Genomic DNA, 16,204 nt, shown 5'->3' with positions numbered 1-16,204 from the left:
CAGGGGAGGCCTGTGGTATACAAAGAATGTATCTGGGGCTGGAGATATAGCTCAGTTGATAGAGTGCTTGCCTCGCATGTAAAAGGCTCTGGGTTCAATACCCAGCACCACCAAAAAATAAAAAATATATATCTGGTCTTTTATGGGGTGAGAAAAGAGAGTTCCTAACACAGATAATCCAAAATAATCCATGAAATTCCTTGAGTGATAAGAGTATTTGTTATGCTAATGAAATGACTTTTGGGGAGGGGACCTAGATAGTAGCCATAAGGAGGCTGGTTGCCAAAAATAAATAAATCAAAAGGTTGGAATTTTAGTTACTATATCTCCAATCAGAAGAGGGAGCCTGGATATTGAATTCAGTTGCATAGCCAATGCATATGTAATGAAACCCTAATTAAAAAAAAAAAAAGCTCTCAAGACAGGAAGGCTGGGTTAAAGGGCTTCCTGGTTGGTAAACACATTTATGATCTGGAAATATGCTGCACCTAGATTCAACAGGGAGAGGATATGGAAGTTCTGTGTCCCTCCCTCTTCCCTTCCACCCTACCTCAAAAGCCCCCTCAGACCTTGTATTTCTTCTATGTAGCTGTTCATGAGTTGTATCCTTTCAAATAAAACTGTTAAGTAAAGACTTTGAGTGAGTTCTGTGAATCATTCTAAAAAATTATCAAATGTGAAGAGGGGTTATAGGAACCCCTAAATGTGCAGCCAACTCAGACACAAGTCCAGGTAACCTAGGGACTTCAGGGAAGGCCAGGGACTCTACTTACAGATGGTGTCTGAAGAAAGGGCAATCTTGTTGGGGACCTTGACATTTAACTTGTGGGATCTGATGCCAACTCTAAGTAGTCAGTGTCAGAATGGATTTGAATTATAGGATATCAGAAAATTTTTGTTAAACACAAACCTGTCATTAGTATTTTTTACTTCTTTTAATTGTGGTAAAATATACATAACATAAAATTTATCCTTTAAACTATTTTCTTTTTAAGCTTTTCATTGAAATATAACAATATAGAAAGCATACATAAACTTTTCAGGACAACTTATAAATAAACTGATTAGTCAGATTTCACAAACTGAATACATCCTTATATCTAGCATCTGCATCAAGAATAGCATATTCCAACATTTCAGAAAAGAAATGTGTTGAAAAGTAAAGAACATTTTTATAAAAGAAAAAACTAAAGAGTAATTAAAATGGAGGTAAAAGAGTTAATCCCTTTCCAATGTATATGCACATACCCACTCTATAATGTACTGTTGCCAAAATACAAATTCATGGGAGGCTTTCTAAGGGATCTTTGTGTTATTGTTAAAAAGCTTTTGTGGTAATAATAATTTGGGGACATACTGGGTTAAAGCTAGTCAAATAGGTTTATTATCTAAGGAGATTTTCACAAATCTTTCAGATTCCCAGGGCCTATAGCCAGAACATTCTCAAGTCAGGAGAGGAATAAGGAAAATACCTCTTACTTATTCTATATGTTTTTAAAATTATGTTAAATTTACATAATAAGATTTAGCATTTTAATCATTTTAAGACTATAATTCAGAGGCATTAATATTTATGATGTTGTGAGGCCACAACCACTGTCTGTATTTCCAGAATTTGTTTATCCTAAACATAAACTCTATGTCCTTTAAATGATAAACTCCTCCCCCTCCCTCTGATCACTGATAATCACTATTCTCCTTTCTGTCTCTATGAATTTGCTTATTCTCATATAAGTAGTATCACAGACTATTAGACCTTTGTGTCTGGTTTATTTCATTTTGCATAATTTTTCCATCTTGTAGCATGTAACAGAATTTAATTTCATGGTAACAGTAAATAATATTTTATTGTATGTGCATACCACACTGGTTTATCACTCATCTGTTGATGGATATTTGAGTTGTTTTCACCCATTACTATTAAAATAATGCTGCTTGCTATGAACTTCCGTATTCAAGTGTTTACATTGTTACACATTTTCAAAAATCCATCATTATCATTTTTTTTTTAATAAATTTTTGGAGGTGTTTTACAATGTGGTGGTCAAATAAATTAACGATAGCATACATTTTAAAGAATTCAATGTTCTATTATCAGCATTAATATTGTTGATACTGAAGATTCAGGGATAAAGTAATAAAGAAAAAACTGGAATGTAATCAACAGGTATAGAGACGTATAAAGAAATGGCTAATTAGAAAAATATAAAAGATGGCATTACATCAATTATTCTGCGCTTAACCTTACTGAATGTACTTTTACTAATATGCAGAAAGTGCTCATTATTATTTAAAGATGATGCATTTTTCTTTAGCAAACAAAACATGCTTATCTTTGTCTAGTCAAAATTAATTTCAAAAGATAACATTTCTAAAGGTTAGCATGTCTCTTAGTGCTTTAGCCCCATGTTCTTGCTGGACAGGCTGCTTGATGATCGCTCTCGTTCCTTAGTAATTTCCATCTCAATTTTGGCTTTGATTTTCTCCCAATCTATTTGAAGCTACAATAAAAGGAAAGAAAACACATGCTTATTTAGTATTAGATATTTTTTAAAATCCAAAGGAATCAAGAATAAATATGCTCAAAAAACATGAAGATTCTTAAAGAATAAGACCAAACAGAACAATTATATAACAAAAAGCAGACTCACTATGATCTAAAAGGCCAAAATCTAATTATACCTTTCTATATTGAAAAAGTCCAAGAGACCGCCCACTCCAGCCTGTGCGGGACCCAGGCTCACAGAAGGCCCCTGGTTCACCCCTCCCACCATGGGGCAGACGCCCATAGGAGCCCAGCTTCTGGCACTGGACGGCCTCTTCCAACCAGCAGACTACTGTGGGAGCCCAGGCCCAGCCCAGATCCATCCACACTGACTTGTGTAGGACCTACGTCCAGGGTAAGTCTGAGTTCGCACTCGGCCCACCGCCCTGCCACCTGGAAGCCTAAGCCTAACCCATTTCCATCTTGGGACACTGTATTCATTGCCATAGCCTTCCCCATGCACTAGCCCCTGACAGTAGACAGGGACTAGAAGCAGCTGCATCTCAGAGTAGGCATGCCAAAGGGAGTGTGAGGCCCAACCTTTCAGCCCCATCTCTGTAAGACATTGCTTCCAACTTGGGGCACCTTAACTATTACCTCGAGTTACCTCGGCTATTGCCACCACCACCTTTAGATGCAGTAGCACACATTGAGGGATACTAGCAGGGTCTAGAAGCCCAACATCAAGGTGAGGTACAGACAATCTGCATGACTACTATAAGAATATAGGGAAGAAACTTTAATATCTCAGATCCACACTGCAAGAAAGGAAGACCCATAGACAACATGAAAAAACAAGGGAGGAAAGTGCCCCAAACAAACCAGGATACTATAGTAATAGAACCAATGGACAGCGAAGTTATTAAAATGTCAGAGAAAGAGTTCAGAAGGTTCATAATTAAAATGATCTGTGAATTAAAGAATAATCTAAATGAGGAAAGACAGGAAAAAATTGATCAGTCCAACAAAGAGATAAGAGAGCAAATACAGGTAGCAAAAGACTATTGAGAGAAAGAGAGACTCTGAAAAAAAAAACAGAAATCCTTGAAATGAAGGATACAATAAATCAAATTAAAAAACGCAATAGAAAGCATAACCAACAGACTAGATCACTTGGAAGAAAGAACATTAGAAAATGAAGACAAAGTGTACAATCTGTAAAATAAAGTTGATCACACAGTAAAGACGGTAAGAAACCATGAACAGAACATCCAAGAATTATGTGACAGTATCAAAAGACTAAATCTGAGTTATTGGGATAGAAGAAGGCACAAAGTTTCAAAGCAAAGGAATGCACAATCTCTTCAGTGAGATAATATCAGAAAATTTCCCAAGCATAAATAATGAATTGGAAAATCCAATACAAGAGACTTACAGGACACCAAATGTACAAAATCACAAAGATCTACACCAAGACACATTATAATGAAAATGCCTAGAAAATGCCTTCTAATCCTAGAATAAGGACAGAATCTTAAAAGCCACAAGAGAGAGGAATCAGATCACATATAAGGGAAGACCAATTCGTATCTCAGCAGATTTTTCAACCCAGACCCTCAAAGCCAGGAGATTGTGGAACAACATATACCAAACTCTGAAAGAAAATGGATGCCAACCAAGAATCATATCCAGCAAAACTAAGCTTAGATTTGATGATGAAATAAAAACCTTCCATGATAAACAAAAGTTACATCCTCAGCAAAATATTCCAAGAAGAGGAAATGGAAAAACAAAATGATGAAAATCAACAAAGGGAGGTATCACACGAAAGGAAAATCTAATCAGAAGAGAAACCAAGTCATGTTATATACCAAAAATAAACAAAAATGTCTGGGAATACAAATCAGGTCTCAATAATAACCCTGAATGTTATTACTGGCTTAAATTCACCAAACAAAAGACATAGACTAACAGATTGGATTAAAAAAAAAAAAACAACAATATGCTACCTCCAAGAGACTCATCTCATAGACAAAGACATCGACAGACTGAAGGTGAAGGGTTGGGAAAAATCATACCACTCACATGGACTGCAGAAGCAAGCAGCGGTTTCCATCCTCATGTCTACGTTCATCACACAAACTCTTCTCAAGTTCAAGAGTCAAATAGACCACAACAAAATAATTTCGGGTGACTTTAACACATCTCTTTCATCACTAGATAGATCTTCCAAACAAAAGCTGAACAAAGAAACTATAGAACTCAATAATACAATCAATAACTTAACTGACTTAACTGACATACATAGAATATTTCATCCTTCAATAAGAGAATACACTTTCTTCTCAGCAGCACATGATCTTTCCCTAAAATAGGCCATATACTATGCCACAAAGCAACTCTTAGCAAATATAAAAAAGCAGAGATACTACCGTGCATTCCATCAGATCATGATGGAATAAAATTAGAAATCAATGATAAAATAGGAAATAAAAGCCACTCCAACACCTGGAGACTAAATAATATGTTACTGAATGAACAATAGGTTGCAGAAGACATCAAGGAGGAGATTAAAAAATTTTAGAGGTGAATGAGAACACAGATACAATATCGAAATTTCTGGGACACTATGAAAGCAATTTGAAGAGAAAAGTTCATTACATGGAGTTCATTCCTTAAAAGAAGAAAAAGTCAACACATAAATGACTTAACATTACATCTCAAAGCCCTAGAAAAAGAACAAATCAACACCAAAAGCAGTAGAAGACAGGAAATAATTAAAATAAGAACTGAAATCAATGAAATTGAAACAAAAGAAACAACTGAAAAAATTGACAGAATAAAAAGTTGATTCTTTGAAAAATAAATAAAATTGACAGACTCTTAGCCATGCTAATAAAGAGAAGGAGAGAGAAAACTCAAATTACTAACATAGGTAATAAAAAAAAGAAATATCAACAGACACTAAAGAAATTCAGAAGATAATTAGAAATTATTTTGAAAACTTGTACTCTAATAAAATAGAAAATATCAAAGGCATTGAAAAATTTCTAGAGTCATATAATTTGTCCAAATTGAATCAGGATGATATACACAATTTAAACAGATCAATTTCAAGTGACAAAATAGAAGATGCCATCAAAAGTCTACCAAGCAAGAAAAGCCCAGGACCGGATGGATACACAGCAGAGTTCTACAAGACTTTAAAGAAGAACTAATACTAATACCCTTCAATTTATTTCAGAAAATAGAAAGAGGAAGCACTTCCAAACTATGAGGCCAATATCACCCTGATTCCAAAACCAGGCAAAGACACATCCAAAAAAGAAAACTTCAGACCAATATCTCTAATGAACATAGATGCAAAAATTCTCAATAAAATTCTGGCAAATTGAATACAAAAACATCAAAAAGACCATGCACCATGATTAAGTGGGATTCATCCCAAGGATGCAAGTTTGGTTCAACATATGGAAATCAATAAATGTAATTCACCACATCAACAGACTTAAAGATAAGAATCACATGATCATCACAAAGTATTTCCAAAATATAGCACCTTTTATGTTCAAAACAATAGAAAAACTTGGGACAACAGGAACATATCTCAACATTATAAAGGCTATCTATGCTAAGCCCCAGGCCAACATCATTCTAAACGGAGAAATCAAAGGCATTCCCTCTAAAAACTGGAACAAGACTGGGGTGATCTCTTTCACCACTTCTATTTAACATAGCTCTTCAAACACTGGCAGTGCAATTAGAAAGAAAAAAAAAATTAAAGGGATACACATAGGAAAAGAAAAACTCAAATTGGCACTTTTTGCTGATGATATGATTCTATACCTAGAAGACCCTAAAAGTTCCATCAGAAAACTCCTATAACTAGGAAATGAATTCAGCAAAATAGCAGTATATAAAATCAATACCCATAAATCAAAGGTATTTCTGTATATCAGTGACAAATCCTCTGAGAGGGAAATGAGGAAAACTACCCCATTCTCAATAGCCTAAAAAAAAAAAAAAAAAAAAAAAACCTTGGGAATCAACTTAATGAAAGAGGGAAAGATCTATATAATGAAAATTACAGAACCCTAAAGAAAAAATCAAAGAAGACATCAGAAGACAGAAAGACCTACCTTGCTCTTGGATAGGCAGAATTAATATTATCAAAACGACCATACTACCAAAAGCACTATATCGATTTAATGCAATTCTGATCAAAATCCTAATGACATTACTTATAGAAATAGAAAAAGCAATCATAAAATTCATATGGAAAAATAAGAGACCCAGAAATAGCTAAAGCAATGCTTAGCAGGAAGAGTGAAGCAGATGGCATCACTATACCAGACCTTAAACTATACTACAGAGCAATAGTAACAAAAACAGCATGGTATTAGCACCAAAACAGATGGGTAGACCAATGGTACAGAATAGAGGACACAGAGACTAACCCACAAAATTACAATTATCTTATATTAGACAAAGGTGCCAAAAACATGCATTGGAGAAAAGATAGCCTCTTCAACAAATGGTGCTGGGGAAAACTGGAGATGCATATGCGAAGAAATGAAATTAAATCCCTCTCACAATGCACAAAACTCAACTCAAAATGAATCAAGGACTTAGGAATAAAACCAGAGACTCTGCGTCTAACAGAAGAAAAAGTAGGCCCTAATCTCCATCATGTGGGATTAGACCCCAACTTCTTTAAAGACTAGATTAAACTAACAAATTTATTATAAAATAAACCTCAGCCCCTGAGACTAAGTCAGGGGTGAAAAGGTTTGCACTTCCATATTGGAGAAGCTGAACTGGTGTTAAACCAGATGAGGTACTACTTGCTGCCTGAACAGATCTACCTCAAGTAACTGAAATATTAATTTATCCTTAACAAAACTTCACACCTCTTTTCTCTATGTGCTGGAAGTTGACACAATTAAGTATTTTGTTCTTTTTTATTTCAATACCCTATATATAAATTTCTAAGAAGTATACTATGAACATTTTTGATCACCATCTTAAAAAATAATTCCACACAATTATCTATAATATGGGAAATAGGTAAATTAACAGATTTCCTATTCTACTAGAAGATAAATGTCTGTGAACAAAACAAAAACTATTTTAAGATGGAAGTAAGTCAAAATACAAAAAATCCTGATAAAGTCATTGTATCTTTTTTAATAAATTTTTTAAGTTGTCAATGGACTTTATTTTGTTAATTTAGATACAGTACTGAGAATTGAACCCAGTATCTCACACATTCTAGGCAAGCACTCTACCACTCAGCCATAATGCCACCATCCTATCCCAATTCATTGTATCTTATCAAATCATACTGGGATTAAATTAGAAATCAACACAACAAAACCATATAGAAACTATATAAACACATGAAGATTGAACAATACATCCTTAAATGATAAATCGGTGATAGAAAAAATCAGGATAGAGCTTAAAAAATTCTTAAGACTCAAATGAGAATCATGATACAAAATACCAGAACCTCTGGGACACTATGAAGGTAGTTCTAAAAAGAAACTTTAGAGCTATGAGGGCCTATATAAGCAAATCAGAAAGATTTCAAATAAACAACCTAATAATATATGAAGAACCAACCAATTCCAAAACCAGTATAGAAAGAAGAAAATGAAGAACTAAAATTAATGAATTTGAGAATTAAAAAAATACAAAGAATCGATGAAACAAAGAGTTGGTTCTTTGAAAAGAAGAATTGAAGATTGATAAGCCTTCAACCAAACCAACCAAAAGAAATCGAGAAGACCCAAATTAATAAAAATAGAGATGGAAAAGGAGAAACCACCACAGACATTGCAGAAATCCAATGGATCATTAGATACTATTCTGAAAACTTACACTCCAAAAAAATTGGAAAACCCAGAAGAAAGGGATACATTTTTAGATACATATGTTCTGCCAAAATTAAATCAAGAGGGCACAGAAAACCAAAACAGACCAATAACTTGTAATGAAATAAAACCAGTAATAAAAAGTCTTCTAAAAAAGAAAATCCCAGGACCAGATGGATTCTCAGCAGAGTTCTACCAGATCTTTTAATGAAGAACTAATGCCAATCTCCTCAAATTATTCTATGAAATAGAAAGGGAATGGAACACTTCCAAATTCATTCTATGAAACTAGTATCACATTCATATCAAAAGCTCTCACCACTCCTATTTCAATATAGTGTTAGGAATTCTAGCCAGAGAAGTTAGGCAAGAAAAGGAAATAAAGAGGATGAAAATAGGAAAGAAAGAAGTCAAATTATCAATGTTTGCAGATGATATGGTCATATACCTAGAAGATCTAAAAAAACTCCCCAAAATACTGTTAAAGCTAATAAACAAATTCAGCAAAGGAACAGGCTATAAAATCAACACAAAAATCAATGGCCTTCTTATTTACCAACAATGAATCTGCTGAGGAAGAAATCAGAAAAATAATTCCATTCACAATAGCCTCAAAAAAAAAAAAAAAAAAAACAAACATAGAAGTAAATCTAACCAAGATGATGAAAGACCTCTACAATTAATTTGAAGAAAGAAATTAATGAAGACCTCAGAAGATGGAAAGACCTCCCAGATTCATGAATATACAAAACTAATATTGTTAAAATAACCATATTGCCAAAAGCAATATACAGATGCAATGAAATCTCATTAAAATTCCAATGACTGGGGCTGGGGTTGTGGCTCAGCGGTAGAGCACTTGCCTACCACGTGTGAGGCCCTGGGTTCGATCCTCAGCACCACATAAAAATAAATAAATAAAATAAAGATATTGTGTCCAACTACAACTAAAAAATAAATATTTTTTTAAAATACCAATGACAGACATTCTTTACAGAATTAGAATAAACAGTCCTAAAATTCATTTAGAAGAATAAATGGCTTTGAGTAGCCAAAACGATTATAAGCCAAAAAAAAAAAAAAAAAAAAAAAAAAAATCCTGTAGGCATCACAATACCTGACTTCAAATTATATTACAGAGCTATGTTAACAAAAACTGCATGGTACTGGCATAAAAACAAACACATAGCCTGATAGTATAGAACAGAACACAGAGACAAATCCACACAGATACCATCATTTGATCCTTGAAAAAAGGGCCAACAATACACACTGGAGAAAAGACAGCTGTAAACAAATGGTGCTGGGAAAATTGGTTATACATATGTAGAAGAATGAAACTAGGTCATTATCTCTCACCCCGCATAAAAGTCAACTCAAAATGGATCAAAGACCTAGGAATTAGACCAGAAACTATGCAACTCCTAGAAAAAAATTGTAGGGTCAACACACCAGCCTAAAGGAATACACAACAACTTTCTTGATAGGACCCCTTAAAGCTCAAGAAATAATGCCAAGAGTTAATAAAATGGGATAGCATCAAATTAAAAAGCTTTTGAATGGTAAAGGAAACACCTAAGAATGTGAAAAGAGAACCTGCAGAATAGGAAAAATCTCTGTTAGCTACTCTTCTGACAGAGGATTAATATCTAGAATATATAAAAAACTCAAAAAACTTAACACCCCAAAACAAAATAACCCTATTAATAAATGGGCAAATGAATTAAACATACACTTCTCAAAGAAAAAACAGGAATGGCAAGTCAATATATAAAAAAATGTTCAACATCATTAGCAACTAGGGAAATGCAAATCAAAACTACACTGAGATTCATCTTGTATCAGTCAGAATGGCAGTCATCAAGATTACAGATAATAATAAATGCTGGAAAGGATATGAAGAATAAGGAATGCTTTTACACTGTTGGTGGGATTGTAAATTAGTACAACCTCTATGGTCCTACTTTCTTACACAAAACACTAGCATGGCAGCTAGGTGTGGTGGCATATGCCTGTAATCCCAGTGACTTGGGAGGCTGAGGCAGGAGGATCAGGAGTTCAAACCCAGCCTCAGCAACTTAGTAAGGCCCTAAGCAACCCAGCAAAACCCTTTCTTTGATAAAATATAAAAAGGACTGGGGCTGTGGCTTGGTGATTAAGCACCACTGGATTCAATCCTAGGTACCAAAAGAAAAAGGAAAAGAAAATTAGCATGGAAACCCCATATCACTCAGCTATACCACTCCTCAGTATTTATTCTAAAGAATGAAAGTTATCAAACCCATGTTTATAGCAGCCCAAGTCACAATAGCCAAACTATGGGAGCAGCCTAGATGTCCATCAATGGATGAATGGGTAAAGAAAATGTGGTATATTTACATAATGGAGTTTTATTTGGCCATAAAGAAAAATAAAATTATGGCCTTTTCAGGAAAATGTATGGAACTACAGATCATTAATGTTAAGTTAGATAAGCCAAACTCAGAAGGTCAAGGGTTATATGTTTTCTCTCATATGTGGAAACTATAGAGAAACAAGGAAAAGCAAAGTGGGGGGGGGAATCTCATGCAAATCAAAAGGAGATAAGATAAAAGGGGGGGGGGCACCGCAGATAGAAGGCAGAGAGGTGGGGGATAGTGCTGGGAGCAATATTGGCCAAATTGTGTGAACCACTAAAAACTAACAACAAATCCCATCATTATGTGTAATTATAATACAACGATAAAAAAGGTGGAAAGAGAAAATAAATGAGTAGTACAAATGAAAGGGAGAAATTTAAAAAAAAATGAAAAGGAAAACAGAGCAAATGTTAGATTATTTGAAAGACTTGTTTCTCAATCAAGCCAAAACTTGTTGTTTTTTTAAATGGCAAAACACGCATTTCCATGTTGAACAAAACATTCATAAAGAGGAAGATGAAACTTGATGAATGTTTTGGCCACCTTCCAGCCTTAAATTGACTTACATATATTTCTCAAATCAATCACAATAAAATGATATATTGCTGATATTCTGAACAACTGTTGTTCTGTTGTACCAGAAGTATCTGTACTACCTTCCTGTTATAATATATACGAGGGTGCCCAACTGATAGGATTCTACTGAAAATAAATGTTTTACTTCCACTTTGCCATTTATCCAGTTTTTAAAAAATATTCTACAGTTAATTTATTCCTTAGAAAAGAACATTTTTCATAGTAGGTTTTAGATAAGGATGTTCTCTGGCAGTTGTCAAGTAATTTCTACATTAAAATTCATCCTGTTTATTATAGGGAGTACCAATATTCTTATTTTGATCTCTGGTCAATTCTTATTCACAGAGAAGCAATTTAAAAATTATATCTAATGGCTTTCCATCCAGTAACGCGTCTCTTTTAACTCTGAGCTAAAAAATCAGCTTCTTTCTTTAGAGAAAATATAATGGGAATCAGGCATGGATTCACTTAATTTTCTCTTTTATATTCACAAACTTACCTATACCTGTATCATCCTTATCTCTTTCCCTTCTGTCCAGGACTAACCTCTTCACATATGACCCTGATCACATATGTTCTTCAACTTCTCTAGAACACTGCCTTCTATTATTACTATGCATTCATTTTCCTTCTCTTCACTGGCTCCTTCTCATCTTCCTGTCTCTAATTCCATCCCCCTGCAAGTTACCACTTCATTCTTCTTATTCTTCACTCTCATTCTCTCCCAAGACTAATGAAATATGACTATGTTCCTGGTATATTTCAGAAATAGTGCATGTGTATGTGTGTGTGTGTGTATGTGTGTTTTGCTGGGGATGGAATCCAGGGCCTCATGAATGCTAGGCAAGCACTCTATCACTGAGCTACTTCCCCAGCCCCAGAATCTTTTCACTAAAGCTACCATCAGCTGTTTTCAGTCCTTATCCAAATACCTTCTCTGTATGATTCAGTTACTTATTCAACAAATATTTAACACTGAGTGTATACCAAGGATTGTCCAAGGTACAAGACCTCAGCAATGAACAAAAAGATAAAAACCACTATCTTCATAGAGAGGTAATAAAGACAGATACTAATGGAAGATACAGACAACAAGATAATAACATCGATAGTAGGTCAGAAGTGCTGAGGGTTTTGAAAATAGGGAAGGGATATAGTGAGTGCCAGGAGTAGGGTAGGTTGCATTGTTATCAATTTACTTGGTGGATTTCTGGTTTTATTTCAATAGTGATCTTAAAAACTGCTATCTCTTAAAGGTCAAACTTAAGATCTGAAGAAGCTGGGCACAGTGGCACCCATCAGTAATCCCAGCCATTCAGAAGGCTGAGGTAGAAGGATGAAAAGTTTGAGACCAGCCTCAGCAACTTCACAAGGACCTAAGAGACTTAGTGAGACCCTGTCTAGTGCCAAAAAAGTAAAAAATAAAAAGACCTGAAGGAGATGAGTAAACCCATGTGCACACCTGGGGAAGGGCTAGCTATCATAGGAAAGAACAAGACCCTGACACAGGAGCATTCTCTGGACTTTTTGAGCACTATCTTTGAAAAATCTCTTATAGATGATTCTGGTTTCTATTCTTTATAAATGCCCTAAAACAAAAGACAAACGAGAAAAACAAGCAAGTTTATTACAGTGGGCAGGGTACATCATTCAGGAGAAACCTCAATGAAAGGCAACTCAAAACAGTGACTTAGAACTATAGCTTATATAGCATCTCCAAAAAAAGAACAACAGATTTCAGAGAAGTGACAAGACAAAGGAAAGCTGTTTTAGGTTTCCTGAGGCAGGAAATTATGAAGGTAAACAAAATGAGAATAAGCTAAAAGAGTAAGATCTCTGGTGCCATCTTTGAGCCGATAGTTGTCTCTAGTAAAGGAGAGAGAATTCATATCCTATTTTTATATGAAAAGGAGGGAGGATAAGAGCTATTCCTCAATTTGCTGCTTCTTAATGGCCTTTAACAACAACAACAACAACAAAAAAAATATTAGGTCAAAGAGGTCCATCTGGGGTTATCAAATTTTGGTTTCCTTTAATAATCTTTTCACTGTCAATAGTCACCACGGTTCTAACAAAAGCTTTCTCATTCTTCCCCTAGGAGATCCCAGCAATTCATACAGCTTCAAGTATACCTAGATGGTCACGAGAAATTTGGTTGTCTGGCTCTGATTTCTCCTTTGACAATGTCTTTTGATGTTCACATTTATATTTCCAATTGGCTACCAGAGATGCTTACCTGGATACTCTAGACATTTCAAACTTAAAAAAACAACAACAACAACAACAACATATATTTTCATGTTACTTATACTCAAAGCTTCACAACTTTTATATTCTCACATATTCTTTATCAAATGACTAATTTGAAGTCATTCTCAAATGCTTTATCATTTACCTCATCATCTCTCTTCCTACCCCCAACTACAACTGTTCTCTTAATTTTACTGTTGAATTCTTTTTTACATTAATATTGGCCTTCCATCTCCTAGTGGGACTATTATAGTAAGTTCCCAATTGGTCTCCTAGTTACTACCCTCATCTCTAATCTTTCATGTCTGAAATTATCTTTCAAGTCAGTTTCTCGATTAACAAATCTCCAACTTTTCTCATTGCCCTTTTTAAGAAGTCCTTTTTTTTTTTTTTTTTTTTTTGGTTAGGTTGGTTTTTGGTGCTAGGGATAGAACTCAGGTCCTTCAAAATGCTAGGAAAAGCTGTACCATTACACCACATCTCCAGCCAACAAAGTCCATTTCCTTAATATGGTATGAAGACCCTTCAATGTATGGTCATAATCAGTTTTTAATTACTCTGAACCTAGGGCAGTCACTCAGAATTCCTCCCTATTATTTCAAGACCCCATATATTTGCTCCTTCTTATTCCCATATTCTTTAGATGAATGACAAAAATCTTAAGAAAATTTTGTGGAAAATTTTAAGTTTCCATTTATTTTTAGGAATCAGGATTTTTTTTTTTTTTCCACATCTCTAGCCCTTTTAATTGTGAGACAGGTCCAAATTGGACCTGAACTTGCAATCTGTCTAAAGTCAGTCTCTCTGTTGTTTTTAATCTTTCTCACTTCAGAGCTTTTCCTCTGCTGTGTTAGCCTCCTTCAAAACAATTATAAGAATTGAAATTAACAACTATATAACTTGTCACCTACATAAACTTCATGAAACCAGGGTCAGTTTCTATCATGTTTACTCATTATTGTCCTAGGCACCAAAAAGAGAACAAAAATTATCTGGAGGAAGCACTTGATAAATACTAAATGAATAAAAGATAATAATTAGCCAGCAAATGAATAATCCCCTAACAATTCCTGCTGTAAAGCTTTAAAACCTGGAAGGCAGCATTGGTAGTAATTAAATAAAGTGATTTTTCCAAACTGCAGTGTTGACTCTTTTGGATAGTTCTCAAAATTCTATACTTTCTCAATTTCCGCTCATGAGATTGATATTTTTTCACTTTCTTTTTCCTAATATAATGTTTTAAGCATTTCTTGGATCTTCTGCTTTTCTTCTTGCAAGGAGTTATGTATTAAATAGAGTGAATGTATTACTTGAGTGGGTTTTATTTGCTAGACTTACAACATATTTTGTAAATATTTACTGAACTTCATTCTAGACCAAGCACAATGAATCTAAACAATAGATTTATTGGAAAATAGTACATCTTGTATAATCATAGACTTCCATATTTTAATTTAGAAATGTCCAAATAACATTTCAGGGCTCATAAACATGAATGTATATCAAACATCTATTTTCCTCTCTAATAACTGGTAGATTCCGTTTATTCATGAACATTCATGTGGCATGCATTGTCAGCCCAACAGAATTCACCAGATATTTAGAATAAATTTCCCAATAATAATAATGTTAACAATAGTTTTATTATAAATAATATTAACATTATCATACAATCATAATATAAATACATAAATATAATACATCAGGTAATATAGATATTATATTATGCAACATAAATATATTAAGCTCTAGTATATGTAATATATGATTAATATTTCCATTTTATTGTTAATGATAATAAAATATAATTTAAAAATAAAATATAATTAAGAGAAATTATTATTTTTGTTGTTATTAATTGTGGTACTGGGGACTGAACCCAAGGGCAGTTTACAACAGAGCTACATCCCCAGTACTTTTTATTTTTTTGAGACAGGGTCTTATTAAGTTGCTGAAGCTAGCCTCTAACTTATGATCCTCCTGTGTTAGCCTTCTGAGTTGCTGAGATTATAGGTGTGCACCACCATGTCTGGCTTCTCAATATTATTATTATTTTGTTGTTGTTGTTTTTTGGAAATGGGAATTGAACCCAAGGCTTTGCAAATGCAAGGCAAATACTTTGCCACTGAGCTATATCTTAGCCCTCTCAGTATTATTAAAACTTGTCTATTCAACTCTTAGTTTTGAAATAAGGGGAAATACATAGATGATAGAGTATAATAGATTAGTGTATGATCAGCAAGTAGTACAGATATCCCCCAAAGCTATTTTCCTACAGTTAAATTTTATCTCAGTATTGGGATTTTTTTTTTTTTTTCGGTGTTGTGGATTGAACCCAGGGTCTTGTGCATGAGAGGCAAGTACTCTACAAACTAAGCTATACCCCAAGCCCTCTTCTTTTTTTTTTTTTAAACTAGCAATTGAGTCCAGGGGCACAGAGCCACAGCCATAGTTCATTGTACGTTTTATTTTGAGACCGTATTGCTAGTTTGCCTCACTAAGGTGCTGAGGCTAACTTTGAACTTGGGATCCTGCCTCAGCCTCCCAGATATCTGGGACTATAGACAGGTGCCCTGCTTAGTAGTGGGAAATTTTTAACCTCAAATAATTTTCATTTG

At 34.3% G+C, this 16,204-nt stretch overlaps 1 protein-coding gene across 3 annotated transcripts in view; it reads right to left on the bottom strand.

The window, feature by feature from the left end:
* Positions 1-951: 951 nt before the first annotated feature.
* Ift80 (intraflagellar transport 80) overlaps positions 952-16,204 on the bottom strand; it is a 136,318-nt gene continuing 121,065 nt past the window's right edge. For all 3 annotated transcript variants that reach the window (XM_076867516.2, XM_076867517.2, XM_076867518.2), the window contains one exon: positions 952-2,501. In XM_076867516.2, coding sequence (XP_076723631.1) covers positions 2,391-2,501 — 111 coding nt within the window. In that variant the 3' untranslated portion in view covers positions 952-2,390. The remainder of the gene's footprint in view (positions 2,502-16,204) is intronic.

This window comes from Callospermophilus lateralis, chromosome 10, assembly GCF_048772815.1.
Source record: "Callospermophilus lateralis isolate mCalLat2 chromosome 10, mCalLat2.hap1, whole genome shotgun sequence".
NCBI classification, from domain to species: domain Eukaryota; kingdom Metazoa; phylum Chordata; class Mammalia; order Rodentia; family Sciuridae; genus Callospermophilus; species Callospermophilus lateralis.
Note: the sequence above shows the minus strand (reverse complement) of the source record. Positions and strands in the feature narration are given on the sequence as shown.